Raw genomic sequence first — 24,425 nt, 5'->3', positions numbered from 1 at the left:
TCTCGGGATATAATCCACCTAGCAAGAGGCCGAGATTGCCACCATAGACAGCTAGGCAGTCAAGACCTAGTACCCGGGATGACTCGAGAGATGCTTCTGGTAGAAGGAAGAACCAAGAGCCTGAGAGGAAAAAAGCCTCACCACCTGTCATGGGGGTAATTAAAATTATTTCCAAAGGATCTACTGATGGAGACTCAAATCGGGATCGGAAGTCCAGGAGTAGGAGGGATTGTATGGAAGTAGAAGGAGTGAGGAGAAGTGAGGCAATCATTAGCTTTGACCCGGAGGATCTTAAGGGCATCAATCTTCCCCACAATGCTTCCCTGGTAATTCAAGCCAGGGTAGCAAATTATGATATCATGAGGGTCCTTTTTGACTCGGGAAGCTCTGTGAATGTCATTTTTAAGGAGGCCCTTGTACAGATTGATTTACAAGGGTACCAATTGGAGATAGTGGAAACAACACTTTTTGGCTTTGCTGTCAAGCTGTCTATACGGAGGGAGAGATCGTCCTGCCCTTAACTCTGGGCACTCGGGAGTTGAAGAAGACTGTAATGACCACTTTCACTGTTGTGGATTCCCCATCATCTTATAATATTATTCTGACCGGCCGCATGAATGAATTGAGAGCCGTGGCATCCACCTATCACCAAAAGATAAAGTTTCCAGTGGGAAGTCAAGTGGGAGAAGTCCGGGGAGATTCACCTATCTAAAATGCTATGCGGAAGTGGTTCGGGTGGATCAGAAGAAGGTCTGGAGAGTAGAGAAAAGAGCAAGTGGTGGGGAGAAGGCGAAGAGGATAGGAGAGAAGAGAGAGATTCGGTTTGTGGCGGAGGAAGAGAAGAAGTGGTGGAGATTGGACCATGCAAAGAGATCCGGGTGGCTCGGGACATTGACTCATCCACCCGGGTCAGTTTAATAAATTGTTTAAAAACTAATGTTAATGTGTTTGCCTAGTCCCAACAGAAATTGATCTGGATCTCTCCCCGGGTAGCTGAGCATCATCTTAACATTCTCCCAGGATCTCAACCTGTGAAGTAGAAGAAGAGACACTTTGGTCCCGAGAAGGACAAAGTATATGATGAACAGGTCCGAGATTTGCAGCAAGCCGGACACATTCGAGAAATACAATTTCTTACCTGGCTCTCGAATGTGGTGCTGGTACCAAAAGCTACCGAGAAGTGGAAGATGTGTGTTGATTTCAGATATCTCAACAAGGCTTGCACCAAAGACCATTATCCCCTGCCTAGAATTGATCAATTGATGGATTCTACCTTTGGATATGAACTGCTTAGTTTCATGGATGCTTACCAGGAGTATAATCAAATTCCCCTGGCCAAGAATGATCAAGATAAGGACAGCTTCATCACCTCGGGAGGTACAATTTTCTATGTTGTAATGCCTTTCAGGTTGAAGAATGCCAAGGTTACATATCAGCGTCTAATGAACAAGGTATTTTAGAAGCAGTTGGGAAGAAATGTGGAAGTTTATGTTGACGACATCCTGGGCAAGTCTAGGGAGGTTTCTGGTTTCATCTCTGATTTAGGATAGACTTTTTCCACTCTTATGCAATATGGAATTAAGCTCAATCCATCCAAATGCATCTTTGGCGTAAAGAGTGGTAAATTTTTGGGTTTTATGGTCAGTGACCGGGGGATCGAGGTGAATCAAGAGAAAATCAAGTCAGTGTTAAACATGTCATCCCCTCGATCTATCCGAGAAGTGCAGAAGCTGACCGGGAGAATCGCTTCTCTTTCTCGGTTCATATCCCAGGTCAGCACATCGGAGTTATCCATTTTTCCAGGTTCTTCGAAAGGCACAGAAGTTTGGGTGGGATGAGAAATTCGAGCAGGCCTTTCAAGACCTTAAAAGTCATCTGGCAGAGCTTCCTGTCTTAGTGAAGCCAGAGCCCGGGGAGAAATTATTTGTCTATCTGTCCACTAAGGAGTATGCTGTCAGCTCGGTACTTGTGAAGGAAGAGAGCTCTGATCAAAAGACTATCTATTATGTCAGCCATGCTCTTAGGGGCCTCGAGCTCCGATATAGTGAAGTGGAGAAGATAGCTCTGACTCTTGTTATGACTGCCCGAAGACTGCGACCTTATTTTCTGTCGCATCAAATTATTGTGCTTACTAATAGTCCTCTTAGGAGGATTATGACTCATTCCAAAGTGTTCGGGAAAATGATCAAATGTTCAGTCGAGCTGGGAGAATATGACGTTGAGTACAAGGCCCATGCTACCATCAAAGCACAGGCCTTGTCAGATTTATTATCTGAGATGGTTAAACCTGATGAAGAGCAGGTATGGAGGGTATTTGTGGATGGAGCGTCTAGCCTTTCTGGATGTGGGGTGGGAGTAGTGATAATAGCTCTCCCGGGAGAAAAAATTAAATTGGCTTTGAGAATTGACTCCCGGGTGACTAATAATGAAGCAGAGTATGAGACTGTTCTAGCCGGTATTCGAGCTGCTCGGGAAATTGGAGCTTCCCTGATTATTTTGTATTCAGATTTACAATTAATTACCCAGCAGAAAAAAGGCCTTTATAAGGCTAAGGATGACATGATGCTTAAATATCTACAGATCATTAAAGCCCATGCCAAATTCTTTGTGGATTAGAGCATTGAGCAAATTCCTCGGGATGAGAATGGGAAAGCCGATGCTTTGACCAAAATCCTCTTTATCGGAAGTAAATACCCGGGAAGTATTGCATATTACCCGTCTAATTCTTTCCACTGATGAGGAGATATTGCCAGCACAAGAGGATTCTTGAATGACACCCATGATCGAGTTCATTGTCAACAATGAATTACCTGAAGACAAAACTCAAGCTCAAAAGAACAAAAGACAAGCTTCTAGGTTTGTTCTCTTAAATAATATCTTCTACAAGAGATTGTTTCAGGGACCTTTGTTAAAGTGCTTATCTATGGGAGAGGTGGATTATGTCCTCCTGGAGATTCATGAAGGGTGTTGTGGAGAACATCTCGGAAGAATAGCATTAGCCCGGAAAGCAATGCTTATCGGATTTTGGTGGCCCACTGTTAGCCAAGACTCTGCTCGAGTAGTCCGAGCATGTGAGGGTTGTCAATGTCATTCTAATTTTCAGCACAGCCCGGCCACTCTCATGAAGCCCATCTGGGCATCTTTCACTTTTGATCAGTGGGGGATGGACATTGTTGGTCCCTTTTCTGTTGTCCAGGCTCAGAAGAAATTTTTTTTGGTAGCAGTTGATTATTTTTCTAAATGGGTAAAGGTCGAGCCCTTGGCTAGAATTACGAAGAAGGAGGATTTGAAGTTTTTGTGGAAGAATATTGTATGTCGATTTGGAGTTCTCAGGCGACTAATTTCAGACAATGGGAGCCAGTTCCAGGGAAGAGAGATCACAGCTTGGTGCCAGGAAATGAAAATCACTCGGTCTTTCACTTTTGTTGCCTATCCTCAAGCAAATGACCAAACAGAGGTTGTGAACAGAATTATTGTGCAAGTCTTGAAAAATAGGCTACAGGGAAAAGGAAAAGACTGGGTGGAGGAGTTTCCTAGTGTTCTCTGGGCATACCAAACTACTCCCCGAGCACCTACTCAAGAGACTCCTTTTAATCTGGTATATGGTTTTGAAGCAATCCTTCCTGTTGAAATCGGACATTTTTCTGCCCGGGTAGAATGTTACCCGGATGACAATGATCAAAGCCAGGCAATGGAGTTGGATCTCGTGGAAGAAAAAAGAGAGCATGCTATGATTCGAATGGAAGCTTACTGAGGCAGGGTTATTAAATCATGCAACAAGTGAGTCCGAATCCGAGAATTTGAAATAGGAGATCTGGTGATGAAAAAAGTCATTCCAGGCGGAGACGTTGGAAAATTTGAAGCTCGGTGGGAAGGACCTTTTAAAATAACCCGGAAGATTAGCTCGTGAGTTTTTTATTTAGAGGATGCTCAAGGACGATCTCTCAAGCAACCGTGGAATGTATTTCATTTGAAAAATTATTACGCTTGAAAGATATAATTAATGTTTGAAGATAAAATGAAAGATCTTTTCTTCTCATAAAGTATATGAGTATTATATCTAAACTTGGGAGGTACAAAGCGCCGATTAATCTATAACTCATGGGACATGATCCCCAGCCCAAGGCTTCGTACCTTGGTTATTAATAAGCCCAGTGCTATACACCCTGGCTCAGGACTCCGCACCTCGACCATTCCTAAGTCTCGGGACATGATCCCCGGCCCAAGGCTCCGTACCTTGGTTATTAATAAGTAACGTACCGTACTTTCGAACTATTTAAAATTTACGGAAAAATAAATTTTTTTTAAATACTAAATAAACTTTAACATTTCAGTCATCAATCAATTGTTCCTCCAAAATATTTGAAATAAAAAGGATCACCAATAAAGTTTGCTAAAGAAAATGCTTGTTTAACCATTGTAAACCAAAACGTGAAATAAAAGTAATTTTGAACAATGCGTAAAAACTTCAAAGCGTGGGCGGTCCTCTAGTATAGCCTCTCTCTCAGTCCAAGCTAGCTCACTGGTTCCTACCTCTCGTCTCCTCAAACTCATCCTCACCTGCATCGATCAAGTCTAGTGAGTCTAAAGACTCAACACGTAAAAACTGGAAGTAACGAGTAATACGTAATAAAACCACATGCAACTTTAAAATTGAGCATACATACTTGAACTTGAATTTGCAATTAAACTTGAACATACATATGTACATACATAGACATGCCATCAACATAAAATATGTCATAAACATGCTTGCATACTTGTACATACATAACTTCATCATTTTTGCGTAGAGATATGTTTCAAAGCAAGTGACCAATACATAAATATGCCTTATCAGACTAAACCACAGTACCGGGCTGGCAGGGAAAAATCCACTACCACATACATGAGATCCCCGTTCATGCTTTTACGGATGGATTGGTCCATGATCATGCTTTGCCGCTTTTCAATCCTTATCTAAACCCGTTCATGCTTTAACGGGGTGGAGAGGTCCTCGGTCACGTTCACCGACTTCCAAACCCATACATAATTTGGTCACAAGACATTTAGCATACCTCAAAAACTTAAAATATTTTCTTTTGGACATCGAACATACTTACTTGACGTTGAGAGATTCGTTGGATCTCACTTGGGGCCACTGCTGCAACATACTAAAATGCGTTTAAAATACTTAACTTTCATAACTTAGACGTAGGTACTTGAGCTCACCACCGAAGTGAATAAGTAGCTTATGACATTCTAGTTTGCTCGGGAATTGACCTCGTTTAATCATCGTACTAAACCATGACATAAAACCCCAAAGAAATCAATACAATTTACCCAAAACTGGAGTATCGGGATCCCGTGCCCAGGTTCGTGTAGGTTCTGTAAAACTATACACGAAAAGAAGTAAGGACACGGACCCCATGTCAGGGTCCTTCAAAGGGTCCATGTAGTCTCGGTTTGCTGACACTACGAAGTAAACAAGGGCACGGACCCCGTGTAAGGGTCCGGCCCCAGGTTTGTGCACTTGTGGGAGGAACGCACCAACGAGAAATCCCATGCTTGAGACTTAATCTCCCTAACTCGATCATCCTGACCATGCAACGACACCTCGAGACCCATCCTAGGATGCTAAGGCAATGACTCAAGCCCCTACAAACACCCTAAAACAACTACGCCTTACCAACAACATAACCCAATCAGTGAATACGACACTCAACACCAAAACAAGTTTTACGACTTTTAATTCAATCAAATGCCTAACGACACAAAACGAAACCCCAATAATCACCCCAACATCATTTTCGATATACCTAAATGCAGCAGTGATCACCTGTTTATCCCAACGAAGCCTACAACAATAAAACTTCAAGAACACATCAATAACATAATTTCAGAAAAATGCAGTTTGAGTAGTTCCACAAAAACGGTCATAAATCACTCAATGTTTGTCAAATAATTCAAATTTTATATCAAATCGAAGGTATCAAAAAGTTCTACATTTCATATGTTGAAAGTTTTCCCCAAATCACGACCGAAAAATCGCAGTAATTCAAAATTTAGTAATAACAAAATTCTGAGATCTAAAAACTATTTCAAAACACATCCAATCAATTTTCTGCTCAAACTACTACATAACATACACATTTTTTCATAAAAAACACATCAAAATTTATACTATGACAAGATCGATTCGAACATGAAAGATTATACATGCCTTTTGATATCAAAATTTACCGAACCGACGACACTGACGTGGAAAAGAAGCGAGGGTTGATCCGGGACGATCGTTGAACGATTTTCTTTGAAGAAAACTCAACGAAATCTTGCTGGAAAAATCAGAGGAAGGGGCGGCTGCTGTTCTCGCTAAGAACCCTAGTTTTCTCTTAAAAAAATTCTGAAGAAATTATGTGTGTGTGTTTTGTCGTGTGGGGTGTGTGTGTGTAAAAGTGTGTGTGTGCGTGTGTTTGATAGAAATTAGGGATAATTTTGGCTTAATAAAACCATTAACAACTAATTAAAATGCTAAAATTCCCCTAACTTAAAATAAAAACCCTTAATTAAAAATAAAATGCATAATTGCTCAATTCTAAAAGTTTTAAAATTCTAAAATCACTTAAATAAATAATTTAGGTTTTTAAAATACTAAAACTTAGTAAATCATTTAAAATGCCCATCCTCAACTTAAAATACTATACCGCATTTTAAAATTGTCAAAATTGTCACCGGTCTCTTTTCCTCGATCCCGCATCGAATAATCGTCTGAAACATGAAACTCGAGAAAACATTCAAAATGCATCACAAAGCATAAACAATTTAAAATATTAAATAATTCATGCACCACTAAAACTCATTTTTAAACTTGCTTAAATAATTTAAAATTAAATAAATGCCTGAGTTATACGTGTACTGAATTTGGGCTCTACAGTTCCTCCCCCACTTATATAAATTTTTTCCTCGAAATTAAAACTTACCAAAAAGTTCTGGATATCGACTCCTCATATCTGCTTCTGTCTCCCAAGTGGCTTCCTCCACTGATTGGTTTAGCCACCGGACTTTGACCAGCTTGGTCACCTTGTTCTGAAGTCTACGCTCCTGTCTGTCTAGGATTTTGACAGGTCTTTCCTCATATGACAGATCTGGAGTAAGCTGCAATGGTTCATAGCTCAAAACATGTGGAGGATTAGCTAGGTTATTCTTCAGCATTGAGACGTGGAACACATTGTGTACTCCGGCCAGATTCGGTGGTAATGCTACACGATAAGCTAATGTCCCAACTCTGTCAAGAATCTCAAACGGTCCAATAAACTTCGAACTGAGCTTGACTCTCTTCCCAAATCTTATAACACCCTTCATAGGCGCTATTTTAACAAAAACGTGATCTCCCACGACAAACTCTGGATCTCTTCTCCTCTTGTCAGCATAACTCTATTGACGACTTTGGGCGGTCTTCATCCTGTCTAGGATCTTGACCACCACATCTGCAGTCTGCTGAACAATCTCTGGACCAAGTTCTGCTCTTTCACCGACTTCATCCCAATGAATCGGTGATCTGCACTTCCTTCCGTACAATGCCTCGTAGGGAGCCATACCAATTGATGATTGAAAACTGTTGTTGTAGGTAAACTCCACTAGAGGTAGCTTAGACTCCCCAGTCTCCCGGAAATCAATTATACAGGCTCGCAATAAATCCTCCAAAAGCTGAATCACTCGTTCAGACTGGCCATCTGTTTGCGGATGAAAAGCTGTACTGAAAAGCAACTTCGCCCCCATGGCTGCATGTAAACTCTTCCAAAAGGACGATGTAAACCTCGGGTCCCTGTCGGACACAATAGAAACTGGAATCCTGTGCAATCGAACTATCTCCCTGATATAGAGCTCCGCATACTGTGTCATGGAGAATGTCGTCTTCACTGGCAAGAAATGTGCTGACTTGGTGAGTCGGTCCACTATAACCCAAATGGCATTAAATCCTCTAACTGACTTCAGCAAACCAACCACGAAGTCCATGGTGATATTCTCCCATTTCCACTCGGGGATAGGGAGTGGCTTAAGCATTCCTACTGGCCTCTGATGTTCTGCCTTCACCTGCTGACAAGTGAGGCATTCAGACACAAATCGGCGGATGTCTCTCTTCATCCCTGGCCACCAATACAAAATTTTCAAATCCTTGTACATCTTGGTGCCCCCTGGATGAATGGAATACGGAGATGTATGTGCCTCTGACAAGATATCTTCTCTTATCGAATCAACGCTAGGCACCCTACATTCTACCTCTGTATCTCACCATACCATCAGACACTGTGTAGAGTACACGGTCCTTGACTTCATCCTTCAATCTTCATTTCTACAACTGCTCATCTGAAGACTGACCCCTACAAATCCGGTCAAACAAAGACGATTGGACTGTCCTATTAGAGAGCTTAGGAGCTCTGCCCTTATGATAAACCTCTAATCCAAATCTCTGAATCTCTGACTGAAGAGATCTTTGCACTGACAACTGTGCTACGACTGTGACTTTTCTGCTCAAAGCATCTGCCACAACATTAGATTTCACCGGATGATAGCTAATTTCACAATCGTAGTCTTTCACTAACTCTAACCACCGTCTTTGTCTCATATTTAGCTATTTTTGTGTGAAGAAATACTTGAGACTCTTGTGATCAGTGAATATTTGGCATTTCTCGCCGTACAAGTAATGTCTCCATATCTTCAGCGCAAAGACGACAACGACTAACTCGAGATCATGGGTCAGGTAGTTCTTCTTATGCACCTTCAACTGTCTGGAGGCATAAGCTATAACCCGACCGTGCTGCATCAACACTGCTCCTAACCCGAGCTTAGATGCATCGGTGTATAACACAAAGTTTCCTTGCCCCGCTGGCATGGCTAACACTGGCGCTGAAATAAGAGCTTGCTTCAAAGTATCGAGCTCTTTTGACATTCATCACTCCACACAAATTTGACGTTCTTCTTGGTCAATGAAGTGAGTGGCACTGCTATCGAAGAAAACCCCTGAATAAATTTCCTGTAGTAGTCCGCTAGGCCTAGGAAACTACGGATCTCTGAAGCATTCTTCGGCTCAACCCATTCCTTAACTGCTGCTACCTTAGATGGATCCACCTCAATACCACTACTAGATATTATATGCCCCAAAAATGCTACCTTCTCCAACCAGAATTCACACTTACTGAACTTTGCAAACAACTTGCGACTCTGCAAAACCTGCAAAATTTTACTCAGATGTTGACTGTGCTCTTCATGGCTCTTCGAGTATATAAGAATGTCGTCAATGAACACTATGACGAACTGGTTTAGGTAGGGCTGGAATACTCGGTTCATGAGGTCCATAAATATTGCTAGGAGCATTCAGTCAATCCAAACGGCATCACTAAGAACTCGTACTGGCCATACCTTTTCCTGAAGGCTGTCTTGTGAACATCTGCATATTTCACCTTAAGCTGGTTATACCCCGATCGAATATCTATCTTAGAGAACACTGTAGCTCTCTGCAACTGATCAAACAAGTCTTCGATTCTAGGAAGTTGGTATTTATTCTTGATTGTCACCTTTTTCAATTCTCAGTAACCGATACACAGCCTCATGCTCCCATCCTTCTTCTTTACAAAGAGCACGGGTGCGCCCCATGGTGAGAAACTAGGGCAGATGAATTCTTTGTCAAGGAGCTCCTGAATCTGCTGCTTGAGCTCTAACATCTCAGCTGGAGCTAGATGGTACGGTGCCTTAGAGATTGGCACAGTGCCTGGCATAAGATCAATAGGAAAACTCCACCTCTCTCTCTGGTGGAAGGCCTGTGATGTCATCTGGAAAGACGTCAATAAATTCTATGATTACTGGCACATCAGATAATGACGGAGTGGGTACGTCAGGTGCGGAAACAATACTGGACAAGAAAGCCTGACATCCCTTGTGTATAAGTCTTCGTGCCTGCATGCAAGAGATCATGCGAGGGAACTTCTCCATCTATCAGGTTCAAATAGAAACTGCTCCATGCCCAACGGTCTAACCAACACTGACCTTTTCTGAAAATCAATCAGAACTCTGTTCTTCATCAGCCAGTCCATTCCAAAAATAATATTAAATTCTGGCATCGGCAATACAATCAAATCGGCGTACACTAGGTGGCCCTGTAGTTCAAGATCGTTGTCCCTGACCACGCTAGTAGATGATAGCTCTTCCCATGATAGGACTGTCACTGAATAGCTCACGTCGAGTCCGATAGACTTGACGTCTAGATGATTAGCGAACGTTTCTGAGATAAAGGAGTGAGTGGCTCCTGAGTCTATCAGGGCCTTCGTGGATACTCTCTTTATGAAAATATTTTCTGAGAGATGTTAGCACAACACAAATCTTATATCCCAAAATTCTAACCTTACCTCAAGCATAGTAGAAAGTTTCTACACAAGTCACTAACCATACGAACTAGCACACTAAAAATACAAGTTCAAATTTAAAACATGCATGGCAAAATACTACTGAGCTTAAGTAGATAAGTTTACCGGTCAGTAATGTCGTGTCTGGGTTTGCCTCCTGAGCATGCATGACGAACACTCTTCCTTGTGTCGACTGCCTCTACTGTGGGCAGCCGTTTAGGCTTTAGCATGTGGTCACTTGCTCCGCACATTTGAAACACTTGCCTGACCCATACAAACACTGTCCCGGATGCTGGCGGTTGCACTTTGGGCACACCGAGTACTTTCCCGGCCTCTATGGAGCCTTCTGCTGTGGAACAGGACCCTTTTTCTTTCGATGGTCCTTGATAAGGCTTCTTCCCTGGCTGCCCCTGGTAAGGCTTCTTAAACTGAGGTCGCTGCTGCTGCGGTGCCTGATAGAGCCTCTTGCACTGCCTATCACTCTCGATGTCTCTCTGATCCTGTTCTGCCGCCAAAGCTCTAGACATGGCAACTGTGTAAGTAATAGGACCAGCAACTCAGACATCACGGCGTAAGATCGGCCGTCAACCATCAATAAAATGCCTCAGCTTCTCTCGGGCATCATTTGCAATTAGGGGCACAAAGTGACACACATGAATTCCCTAGGTCAGCCTTGATCGTACTTCCTCAGTGAAGTACTTAGAGTAGAAAACCTCTTTGAACCCATCCCAATTCAGTGTTCGAAAATTCACTCACACTCATGCACTTTCCCACCATAGCCTGGCGTCCCTTGTCAGAAGGAACGTGGCACACCTGACCCTATCAAGATCTGTCAATTCCATAAAGTCAAAGATTACCTCGATGGACTTGATCCATCCCTCAGCCACCATCGGCTCAGTAGTCCTCGAAAACTCCTTTGGGTTCATCCTCATGAACCTTTCATATACTGCCTCTGCCCTGGGACTCGCCCCTGTGTCCGCTGCAGCTTGGTCCCCGCAAACTGTGCGAAGAACTGAGTCATACCTGCAAGCTTATGTGCTTGCATATCTGGCGGTGGAGGAGGAGGAGCGTTCCCCCCTCAACTCGGGCCTCTCTGCCCTCATCCCTTGCTTCCCGGTTAATCAATCGTCTAGTAGGCATACTTTTCCAACAATTTACCCAACACGTAAACCAATATGCGTGAATATAATCACAATAGCATAAGATGCACATACTTTGAACTTAAATATCAACATGCTGAAGTCATGACTTAATGCTTACTACATGAAATAATTCAAAACTTTAAAACTTATAGACTTGAGGTGTGGCTTTGTGAGCTTCTCGCAATTGGCAGTAGGCATAACCCTTTACAAGAACCTGGCTCTGATACCAACTGCAACGTACCGTACTTTCGAACTACTTAAAATTTGCGAAAAAATAAAAATTTTCTTAAATACCAAATAAACTTTTACATTCCGGTTATCAATCAATTGTTCTTCCAAAATATTTGAAATAAAAAGGATCACCAATAAAGTTTGCTAAAGAAAATGCTTGTTTAACCATTGTAAACCAAAACGTGAAATAAAAGTAATTTTGAACAATGCGTAAAAACTTCAAAACGTGGGCGGTCCTCGGGTCTAGCCTCCCACTCAGTCCAAGCCAGCTCACTGGTCCCCACCTCTCGTCTCCTCAAACTCATCCTCACCTCGATGAAGTCTAGTGAGTCTAAAGACTCAACACATAAAAACTGGAAATAACGAGTAATACGTAATAAAACCATATGCAACTTTAAAATAGAGCGTACATACTTGAACTTGAACTTGCAATTAAACTTGAACATACATACGTACATACATAGACGTGCCATCAACATAAAACATTTCATAAACATGCTTGCATACTTGTACATACATAACTTCATCATTTTTGCGTAGAGATATGTTTAAAAGCAAGTGACCCATACATAAATACGCCTCACCAGACTAAACCATAGTACTGGGCTGGCAGGAAAAAATCCACTACCACATACATGAGATCCCCGTTCATGCTTACACGGAGTGGAGAGGTCCTCGGCCACGTTCACCGACTTCCAAACCCATACATAATTTGGTCACAAGACATTTAGCATACCTCAGAAACTTAAAATATTTTCTTTTGCACGTCGAACATACTTACTTGGCGTTGAGAGATTCGTTGGATCTCACTTGGGGCCACTGCTGCAACATACTAAAATGCGTTTAAAATACTTAACTTTCATAACTTAGACATAGGTACTTGAGATCACCACCGAAGTGAATAAGTAGCTTATGACATTCTATTTCGCTCGGGACTTGACCTCGTTTAATAAATCGTACTAAACCATGACATAAAACCCAAAGCAATAAATATAATTTTACCCAAAACTGGAGTACACGGACCCCGTGTCAGGGTCCGTCAAAGGGTCCGTGTAGGCTCCGTTTGGTGACACTACGTAGGAAACAAGGGCATGGACCCCGTGTAAGGTTCCGGCCCTAGGTCCGTTTACTTGCGGGAGGAATGCACCAACGAGAAATCCCATGCTTGAGACTTAATCTCATTAACTCGATCATCCCGACCATGCAATGACACCTCGAGACCCATTCTTGGACGCTATGGTAATGACTCAAGCCCCTACAAACACCCCAAAACAACTACGCCTTACCAACAACACAACCCAATCCGTGAATACGACATTCGACACCAAAACAAGTTTTACGATTTTTAATTCAATCAAACGCCTAACAACACGAAACGAAACCCAAATAATCACCCCAACATCATTTTTGATAATCCTAAACACAGCAGCGATCACCCGTCGATCCCCAACGAAGCCTGAAACAATAAAACTTCAAGAACACATCAATAACATAATTTCAGAAAAACGCAGTTTGAGCAGTTCCACGAAAACGGTCATAACTCACTCATTTTTTTTCCAAATAACTCAAATTTTATATCAAATAGAAGGTATCAAAAAGTACATTTCATATGTTGAAAGTTTTCCAAAAATCTCGACCAAAAAATTGCAGTAATTCAAAATACAATAAAAACAAAATTTTGAGATCTAAAAACTACTTCAAAACGCATCCAATCAATTTTCTGCTCAAACTATTACATAACATACACATGTTTTCATACAAAACACATCAAAATTTATACTAGGACAAGATCGTTGCAAATATGAAAGATTATACATGCCTTTTGATATCAAAATTTAGCAAACCGACGACACCGACGTGGAAAGGAAGCGAGGGTTGATCTGGGACGATCGTGGAACGATTTTCTTTGAAGAAAACTCAACAAAATCTTTCTGGAAAAATCAGAGGAAGGGGTGGCTGCTGTTCTAGCTAAGAACACTAGTTTTCTCGTAAAAAAATCTAAAGGAATTATGTGTGTGTGTGTTTTGTCGTGTGGTGTGTGTTTGTAAAAGTGTGTGTGTGCATGTGTTTGATAGAAATTAGGGGATAATTTTGGCTTAATAAAATCATTAACAACTAATTAAAATTCTAACATTCCCCTAACTTAAAATAAAAACCTTTAATTAAAAATAAAATGCATAATTGATCAACTCTAAAAGTTTTAAAATTCTAAAATTACTTAAATAAATAATTTAGGCTTTTAAAATACTAAAACTTAGTAAATCATTTAAAATGCCCCATTTAAAATGCCCCATCTCTTTGCCAAAATCGTCACATGTCTCTTTTCCTCGATCCCGCATCGAATAATCGTCTGAAACATGAAACTCGAGAAAACATTTAACGTACATCACAAAGCATAAATAATTTAAACTAATGCATTTAAATAACTCATGCACCACTAAAACTCATTTTTAAACTTGCTTAAATAATTTAACAATTAAATAAATGCATGAGTTATACGTGTACTGATTTTGGGCTCTACAAATAAGCTCAGGGCTCTACAACCAGACTCGGGGCTCCGCACCTCGACCATTCCTAAGTTCCGGTACATGATCCTCGGCCCAAAGCTCCGTACCTTGGTTATTACTAAGCTCAGGGCTCTACACCCTGGCTTGGGACTCCGTACCTCGACCATTCCCAAGTTCCGGGACATGATCCCCGGCCTAAGGCTCCGTACCTTGGTTATTAATAAGCTCAGGGCTCTACACCCTGGCTCGGGGCTCCACACCTCGACCATTCCAGAGTCCCGGGACATGATCCACGACCCACGGTTCAATACTCTGGTTATTTATAAAATACAGGGCTCTGAAACCTGAATTAGGGGTTTTACACCTCGATCATATATTGAACAAACAGGGATTTATGTCCGGCTCAGAGCTCAACTTCCCGACTACTTATTTAAAGTTCTCGGTTATTTTCCAAAACTTAGAAATTTTTTGGATTTTACCATTCACAAGCAGTTCATATCTAATTATTTCTAAGGCCGGGTATGTATGAATGAATAATTGGAAACATAGAATATTAAAGAGAAAATGAGATTTCAATAATAAAGGCCCGAAGGCGGTGATTACAAAAGGGAAAATCAAAGGAAAAATACAATCCTATTCTATTTCTATGTGGCTTGACCCTTGCTCCTCTTCATTTGAGGCCCCTCCTACTCCTTTTCTGCATCCTTGGGAAGGGATGCTATGGCTCGTTCAAAGTCGAGGAATCCTTCCCTATCCTCATGCAATAGCCCTACCTCTTCAAATTGCTCCCGGCATTTGTCATAACCGGTCTTGAAGAGGGGATAGGCCCGATCTTCTACAGCCACCTTGAACTCTTGAAGCTAGAGGAAGGAGGCCTGCCACTTATCTCTCAGATAGTTAGCCGCAGCCAGGGAACTCTCAGCTCTCTCCTCCCGAGAACGCTGTAACTCTACTTGCTCGGATAGAGAATTACTCCTCGATTCCAAGACATATATTGTCCCTTGCATAGCCTTTTCACGGATAAGGCCTTCATTGATATCATCTCGAGCCGTCTCCAGATCTTCTCGAGTCAATTCCAAAGCAGCACGGAGGCCGGCCACTTCTTCCTCATGGGCAGATCTAACCCGAGAGAGCTCTCCTTGAAGCTGCTCATGAAGTTCTTGCAGAGCCCGGGCTTGATTAGTCTTTGTGGTAGCTGCCGCAGCTACCTCTTCAAAATCTGATATCAGCATTTAAACACACTGTACAGGAAGATTTAGTATAAAAAGAGAGAGAGAGAGAGAGAGAGAGAGAGATAGAGAGAGAGGGAGAAGAGAAGAGAAGTCATGAACTTACGGTGAGGATCCGATTTGATCCTTCGAGTAATTTTGGGGTAGGCCGGGAGCTCTTCAGATGCGCCTTCTCAGAAGGAACTAGCAGCTGCTTGAACAACCTAAGCCCGGTTGGGGTAGCTCCCTCTAGGAATAGATTGCCCCGGGGAGGCTGCTCAGTTTGGAGGGGCTCGGTGAGGGGCTGATGGCGAGGAAGAGTGATTGATGGGGTTGTCTGGGAGGTGCCTTGGTCTCCATCCCGGTTGTTCTCTAGCAGTATCAACTTTGAGCTTGTTACAGCCTTTCGTTTCCTCTGCACAAGAGAGACATGATCTTCATCTTCCTCCTAGGAGTCAGTCACCTCCCGATCTTGTTGATTTTCTGCCCAGACTAATTCTTTCAGGCGGACCGCCTCCTCTTCGGCCTGTTTTTCCTTCTCGGCAGCTGCTCGTCGAGCCTCCAGTTTTTTCTCCCAAGCCGTTTTCTCAGCCGCCCACTTCTTGGCAAAGGCCTCCTGCATCTCTGTATTGTCTGCACAAGATGAGAGAAGGTAGTAAGAATGATTACAAGATATTAAGACGAGAAAAAAAAAATAAAAAAAAAGAATTTTGGAAAGAGACAGTTACCGGCTTGAGCGCCTGAGCCAACAACTTCATCAATTACCCGGTCGACTGGGTCCTCTACCTGGGCACCCGTAAGATATTAAATTTTCCTCAGAGATGAGGTTAGAGGAGGAAAATTTTTTGCCCTCTACCAAGTCTTGGCTTCGGGTGAATGGTTCCTCAAATTTGTATGATTTTGGAAGAGAGGGTTGAGTAGGAAGGGAAGGGAGAAAGCCAGTTAAGCAAGAAAGGGGGGCCGGGAGGCAGATATAGAAAAAGCTTCCTTTCCACCCCTTCTAGGAAGAAGGGATATCATCAATGAATCAAGAATTGAGCCAGGCAGATAGGGAGAAGGCGGTGTCATCCAGTCGACAAGAAAAAAAAACTAAGAATAAGGGGGGTGATGAGAAGGTTGTGCATGCGGAAAAAGAAGTAGGCCGAGGCCATAATCCAGAATGAGTTAGGGTGAAGTTGGTTGATAGATACACCAAAAAACTTGGCGACCTCAATGTAAAAGGAGAGGATGGGAAATCGGAGACCATTCCTAACTTGGTCTCGGAAAAAAGTGGTGAAGCCAGAGGGGGGTTGTTTGCCCTGTCCAAGGGACCGGGAATTAAAATTTCGAAAGTGGAGGGGATGGAGCCGAGAGTCCTAAGCTCCTCGTCCGCTCTCGAGCGCAGAGTTCTGCTCATTGAACCGAACCAGGGAACTCCTGGAGTCTCAGATTGCGATGGGGAGGAAGCTCGATATTGGAACTTTTCAAGTTCGCAATCTTAATTTTGATGTTAACAAAACTTGTTATTTTGTGTTACTAATGTTTTACATTAGTGTGCAGAAGCTAGAATCAATTACGAGCTGTTTACATCGCAAACTGAAGACCCAAATGATCGCACAAACTTAATAAGGCAAATTGATATGTCAAATGAGTAGTTCAGCTGATTGTCCAGTTGATAGGTAGCTCAGTAGGAGAACCTCAGAAGCTCGTCCAGCCTAAGGAGTGTTCAACTGATGAAGAAACTCAGCTGATCAATTCAATTGAACGAGAGTGAAATCAGTTCAAATGACGAGTCAACTGATTTCACCAGCCCAACTGAAGATCACTTCCGCTCACTAGTTCGGAGCGTCAGTTAAGAATCTTTCAGTTGTAGGTGAAGACAAACTCATTCAGTGGATTCCAGCTATACACAAAGTACAAAGCAATTGTCTAGTCAAAGGACAATAATGAACGTTGCATCGGAACATTAAAGACAAACGTTTCAGAAGGGCAGTCGAAAAGTCGAGACACAGAGTGCAAGGAACAAATTCAAGATGCAACACATACAATAATTGAGTCTCACTGTACGATCAGTTTCCCGCCTATAAATAGAAGATCAGTGTAGACCAATAATAGAGAGGGTATGAAGATACAAAGAAAAAAGGCTCGCATATTGCATATTAGCTAGATACAAAGAAAAAGGGCTCGCATATTGCATATTAGCTTACAAGAAGCAATCAGTCCGGAGGGACACTTCAACGTGTTATCAGATTAGATTAGAAGCATACTTCCCTCAGTGTGTGGGAACACCTTTCTGGTGTATTCCTTGTTCAGTTCCCACACACAAACACACACTCACCGCCTCCACCAAAATACAGTCTTGCACAAAGATGTTAAACTTTTGTATGTAGTCTTTGTCACACAGACGTTAAAGAAGTGTTGGCTGAAAGGTGCTGCCTTCAGTCTAGGCTAGGAGTTTAGTTGAGGCAGTAGTGTAAGTCTTAAGCTGAGTGGGTTTGTACAAGTAGTTGTATAAATCAAAGTCTTCTAGTGGATCCTACCCAAGGTGGTAGAAGGTGTGACGTAGGAGCAGTTGAAGTCTCCGAACATCCATAAACATATCTTGTGTATTTAACTGATTAACTGTTGTTTTCAAACTGACTTGATCAGTTAGAACATCCGTTAGTTCAGTTCTTGTCATAACTGAACTGATATATGTGACAACTGATCCCCTTCTTTTCAGTAATTCAGTTTACATAAGTTAAAATGTTTTCTAATTTAACATTATTCTTCACGAAGGATTACTTCGAGTTTCTTCCGCTTGGTTTTTAACCAAACTCGATTTAATTCATAGGTGTTAACATTCGTAGAACACGAGCTATTGCAGCTCATGGGAGAATATGGTGTTTGAAATGCCTTCAAAGGCACCATCACACGATCCTTCACTCGGGCTTTACCTTTACCCTTGCCCTTTTTCAGAGCTCGGGAGGGGCCAGAAGATGATGGTTTTGTTTTTTTGGGTTTCGAAGAGGATTGAGTAAAGAAGTGTTTTGGGGGAGGAGAAGGAGGAATCGGAGCTCATCGCGGTGGACTCGTAGCTAGGCGAGCCTCGTGCATTTGCTCTGGATGTGGAGGAGGTAGAGTTCGACATTTTTAAAAGAAATGAAGTACAGAATACTTACGAGGATGGTGGAACAAAGGATTTTTGAAGACTTCTTGAAGTGGAATTCGCCGGAGTGAGGGAGCGTTGTGCGTCGGAGGAGGTGAGTGAAATTTGAGAGTTTTGAATTTAGAAGTTGCAAAAATTACAAATGAAGAGGGTGTGTTATTATATATAGGCGAAGGGGGAATGATCTCAACCGTAGATCTAAATCAAATCGAATGGATAATAGCCACCTTGGAAATTGCGCTGGAAAATGAAAAAACAGGCGCAGAAATCAAAGCGTGTCAGACTTATCATATTCCTGGAATACGAAGCATTTCGGACCGTTTGAATTCTAGGGCATACATCATCATGGCATCATCCCAACTGCCCAAGAATACTAAACGACAAAATATTCAAAGTCCGGGAGACATAAGGCCTCGACATCTTATTCAAAGTCTGGGAGACATGAGGCCCCGACACCATATTTAAAGTCGGGAAGGCATGAGGCCCTGAAACCTTATTCAAAGTCCGGGAGACATGAGGCACCAGCATCTTATTTGAAGTCCGAGAAACATGAGGCCCCGGCACCTCCTCCCATCTCTGGGAGATGTGAAGCCCCCGATGCTTTCATAATTTGAAACTGATTATCTTGATTTTGAATTCCAAACAAGACTAATCGAGACAGCGAGTATGAATCTATCCCGACTATTTAAAGAATTGGTGATACCCCCATAAGAGCACGGGTAATGGATGACCCAGGATATTAAATGGATATCCCAAATCAAGGTTAATCAGCAGCATGGATTCTTCAGAACCCGGGCATGTGGACGCCAGGGACGTTTTCTCCCCGGGCTACTGAAAGCCCGGGCTCTCTTATATAAAGCTCCTGGGTGATTTCTACCCAGGTACCTCTATAACAGTGCCGCAATCGAGTGCGAAAGTAGGTAAAGTCTTACCTCGATATGGTTTCCTGACAGAATCCTACTGATCTGACATGAAGGAAAAGTAGGACGGCGTGACAGAAAGTCAACATCTAAGATTATAGGTGGCATGTAGGCACTGAAAACAAGATACCTACCACCTTCTTTCCTATAAATCAGGTATGTATTTCATTTAAGAGGATTGAGACATTCTTGTTTCTAAACTCTTGGCATTCACATATATCTTCACATATATTGCCATTATCCTTCACCTTCAACTTGCTGACTTAAGCATCGGAGTGGCCACGCCGGACACCCTTCTGGTGCCCATTCACGAGTTCTTTCCCTTATTTTCAGGTTACAGTTGAAGCCATATTCATTGCTCAATTTCCTTAAACAAAAACTCTCATAATCATCCGATGGATTGCCCCGACCCATCTCACCCGATTCACCTGGATATAAATGTAATGTCCGAGATTTGAATACTGTAATCTGAGACTGATTATTGATTATGAATTAATTTGATGATAATTGCACCACTCCGAGACCAGATTTGGTAACGCATATGAGTTATGTAATATTTGGGACAGAACTGTTAGCGCCCGAGCGGTATAAAAAGACCGCCCGAGCGCCAGTGTTTAGCATGGTGAGAATTTGGCAGAGAGTTTGGCGCCCGAGCGGTAGTTTATGACCGCCCGAGCGCCAGTGTGTAACAAGAAAAGTGCTCGGATCGAACATGACGTGCCCGAGCGGTGAATGATAACCGCCCGAGCGCCGCCTGAGATTCATGAATATTGAGCCACGTTTCTTTGCATGAAAATGGGATATAAATATTAGTTCCTCTCCTTCAGAAAGATACAGTAAGACTCAAGAATTCCTCAAAGTTCCTTCGTACCATAGATTTATGATTTTAGCAGATCCGCCCGTCTGATTTTCAATCCGATTTCAGTACCGTATTCCTATTGACGAGTTTTATTGAGTTCTGTTATCATTTTAAAATACGATGTTGTAGGAATTTGATATAATTCATATATGGTATTCTTGATATGTTAAACATCATAGAATCGAAACCGGATTGAAGAACAGATACCGTATGGAATTGTTATGATTTTCTGATTATATTTATTGAAAATCAGACAAATTTGGATTATTGATTGATTATGGATTGTATCAGATATGGGTTATGATTTGTAATTGATATCTGTTGATATTGTATTGACGGGGATATCGAGATTGTGCCGTTATGCCGTTCATTTTGAATTAGATTCAGATTGATCAGATTCAGTATTGAATTGAGTTGTATATTGATACAGTATATTCCATTGTCATTTCCAGATTGAGTAGTGACAGCGGCGACTGCAAGATTTTATCCGATCGACAGAACGAAAGGTATTAGACAATGTTAACCGAGAGATTAACTTGAGTCAGATTGGACTCTAGTTCCCTGAAACCACATACCTTATGTTATTGCATTGATGTTTGCAACGTTGTATGCTTAGTCTATTGATTTATAGAAATGGAGAGCATAGCCGATAGCTATTGAGCGAGAGTCAATGACAGAGGTGCCTGATGGTGATCGAGTGGCCACGGGCACATTGCACATTGTCAGAGTAGGCATTGACGGATGTTCCAAGTCTGTGGCGGATATGCCAGGACACTGGATGTTTGAATTATATCGATGTTTTTTAGGAGTGTATCGACTTCTATTGCGGATATTCGATATATGTGTTAACATCCTAGATTCATGTTCTTTGATACATGTTTTAACTGTATTCTCTAATGTGTCATAAATTACGTTTCATGTTCTTTGATACATGATTTATGCTTTTGTATATGATTTTATGCATTGCATGTATACATGTTTTATACTGGGATTATATTCTCACCGGAGTTATCCGGCTGTTGTCTTGTTTGTATGTGTACATGACAACAGGTGGGACAGGATCAGGGCCAGGAAGTTGATGAGTAAGGACAAGTTAGCGTGGTGATCCGGATCGGATGTTTATAGGTTTCAGCACTGGATTGTAGTTGTTGAACTCTAGTTTAGTTTTGATGTATTTTGTACTTTTATACTGAGATGTATATGAGTTTGATTTCACTATGTGCCGCATTTAAAGAAAAAAATTTTTATGACCCAAATTACTTGATTAGTACAATGTTCCTAATGATGATTAAGAATTGAATTAGCGTCCGGGTCCCCACAACAGGTGGTATCAGAGCGATAGATTCTTTAGACGGAGATAGAAGCTAGTGAGCGGGGTAGATTGAGTTTTCTTTCCTGCTTTTGATTGCTAGCATGCCTTACTGCTTTAAATTGCATGTTACGTGACTATCTGATTTGATATAGTAATATGTTTTATTGAGAATGAATCAGAACCGATTCTAGATCAGCAGTAAGATGATCGGAGGAGGATTGAAACAGAATTGTTGTTTGGGGTTACTAATATTTTTGATAATTAGATATGCCTCCCCGAAGAATACTAGAACAGGGTAGTACTTCGAATTCCCCAATGGATGTCACAACAACTCCAATGGAAACACTATTGAAGAGATTTCGGTCATTTTATCCACCGACTCTGAAGGTTATTGAGACTTCAGTTGATTGCGAGAGTTGGCTAGATGATATTGAGATGTTGTTTGACTCCATGGATTATACTGATGAGCAGAGAGTGAAACTGATTGGGCACCAGTTGCATGATGTTGCAAAGAACTGGTGGATTACGACAAAGAGGGCATTGGAGCATCGAGGAACGAACATCACTTGGAATGTCTTTAAAACCGAATTTTATCAGAGATTCTTTCAGTGTCATATAGAAAGGACAAGGTTGCAGAGTTTGCAAATCTGAGACAGGGTCAGCTGAACATTGAAGAATATGTGGCCAAGTTCTCTTCATTGCTGCGATTTGCACCACATGTGACTGATAATGACGAAGCTGTTGCTGATCAGTTCATCAATGGCCTGAATCCCGAGATTATTATCTTGGTGAACACCGGGCGACCAAGCAACTTTACTGATGCCCTGAATAGAGCAAAAAAAGCCGAAGCTGGTCTGATTAGACAGAGATGAGCTTCGTATGTTGCCCCAGCACCGAGACCACAGCAACCACCTCCTAGATTTGAGAGTGGCAGCAGCAATGGTGGAAAGAAAGATTATCTGAAAGCCCGAGGGAAAAAGTTAAAGAGATCTGGAAGCAGTTCATCCAGTTCTAGTGGCTCACTGACAGATTGAACAGAGCCAGAGTTATACCGGGCCTTATTGCAGGACTTGCGGAGGGAGACATCCGACTGAGCAATGCCAGGGAGTGATTTGTAGTTGTCGTATTTGCAGACAGCAGGGACATTTTGCTAGAGTATGTCCCCGGAGAGGTTCCCAGGGATCCCTAGGGAGCAGAGTCATCTGGATCAAGTGGCTCAGATAGGTAGACGACCACCATCTGTTCATTCTTCTAGCCAGCACAGTCTACCCAGTCATAGCAGAGGCCAGGAGGAAGCCAGACAGTGAGCCAGCCTCCTAGAAATCAGGTCAGAGTTTTTTCCTTGATCGAGGAGCAGGCACAGGATGCACCTGATGATGTTGTTTCAGGTAACTATTCTTTATGTGGTTATCCTGCATATGTTTTTATTTATACTGATGCATCTCATACATTCATATCTGAGTGATTCGCATTGACACATGCATTGCCTGTTGAGTCATTATCTGTTGTAGTGTCTATCTCTTCTCCTTTGGGGACAGGTTTGATATCAGTGACATCTGTTAGATCTTGTGTACTACAGTATGACGGGCATGAGTTTGAGTTAGATTGTATTGTGCTTGGGTTGTCGGATTTTGACTGTATTATCGATATTGATATGTTGACCAAGTACAGAGCTACAATTGATTGTTTCCACAAGATCGTGAGATTCCGACCTGATATGGCTGAAGTGTGGAAATTTTATGGTAAGGGTTCTAGATCTAGAATTCCTTTTATATCCGTATTATCTATGACTCGATTGTTGCAGAAAGGAGCGGATGGATTCTTTGTATATTCAGTTGATTTACTGAAATCGAGTCCATCATTGGCGGATTTTCCAGTGGTGTGTGAGTTTGCTGATGTCTTCCCCGATGAGATTCCGAGATTGCCTCCGATTCGAGAGATAGATTTCAGCATTGAATTGATACCAGGTACAATTCCGATTTCTAGAGCTCCGTACCGAATGGCACCGATTGAATTGAAAGAGTTGAAAGATCAGTTAGAAGATTTACTGGCCCAGGGATACATCAGACCGAGTGTTTCTCCTTGGGGTGCTCCAGTACTATTTGTACGAAAGAAAGACGGTTTAATGAGACTCTGCATTGACTACCGGCAACTGAACAAAGCAACGGTAAAGAATAAATATCCTTTGCCTCGTATCGATGATTTATTTGACCAGTTGCTGGGTTCTTCTGTATATTCCAAGATTGATCTGAGATCTGGATATCATCAGCTGAGAGTCAGGGATTCTGATATCTAAAAGACAGCGTTCCGAACCAGGTATGGACATTATGAGTTTATTGTCATGCCGTTTGGTTTGACTAATACTCCAGCTGTATTTATGGGTCTGATGAACCGTGTGTTTTATAAATATCTCGATGATTTCGTGATTATATTCATTGATGATATTTTGATATATTCAAAGAATATGATTGAGCATGCTGAGCATTTGAGGATTGTACTAAGGATATTGAGAGCTGAGAAATTGTATGTAAAACTGTCGAAATGTGAATTCTGGTTGAGACAGGTTGTATTTTTGGGTCATATTATATCCGGAGATGGTATATCAGTTGATCCCAGCAAGGTTGAGGCCGTGATTTCTTGGCCGAGACCGACATCAATACCAGAGATTTGCAGATTTATGGGTCTGGCAGGATATTATCGACGATTTATTAAAGATTTCTCGAGTATTGCCAAACCGATT

The 24,425-nt window shown here is 41.9% G+C and overlaps 1 protein-coding gene across 1 annotated transcript; it reads left to right on the top strand.

Annotated features, from left to right (window-relative positions):
• Positions 1–713: 713 nt before the first annotated feature.
• On the top strand, positions 714–2,616 carry LOC140818026 (uncharacterized). The gene is made up of 3 exons (XM_073177822.1): positions 714–908; positions 1,041–1,451; positions 1,804–2,616. The coding sequence occupies exons 1-3, from the start codon at positions 714–716 to the stop codon at positions 2,614–2,616; spliced, it is 1,419 nt and encodes a 472-aa protein (XP_073033923.1).
• Positions 2,617–24,425: the final 21,809 nt, after the last annotated feature.

This window comes from Primulina eburnea, chromosome 17 (assembly GCF_022965805.1).
Source record: "Primulina eburnea isolate SZY01 chromosome 17, ASM2296580v1, whole genome shotgun sequence".
NCBI lineage: Eukaryota > Viridiplantae > Streptophyta > Magnoliopsida > Lamiales > Gesneriaceae > Primulina > Primulina eburnea.
The sequence above is the reverse complement of the archived record's forward strand: the minus strand, read 5'-3'. Positions and strand labels throughout refer to the sequence as shown.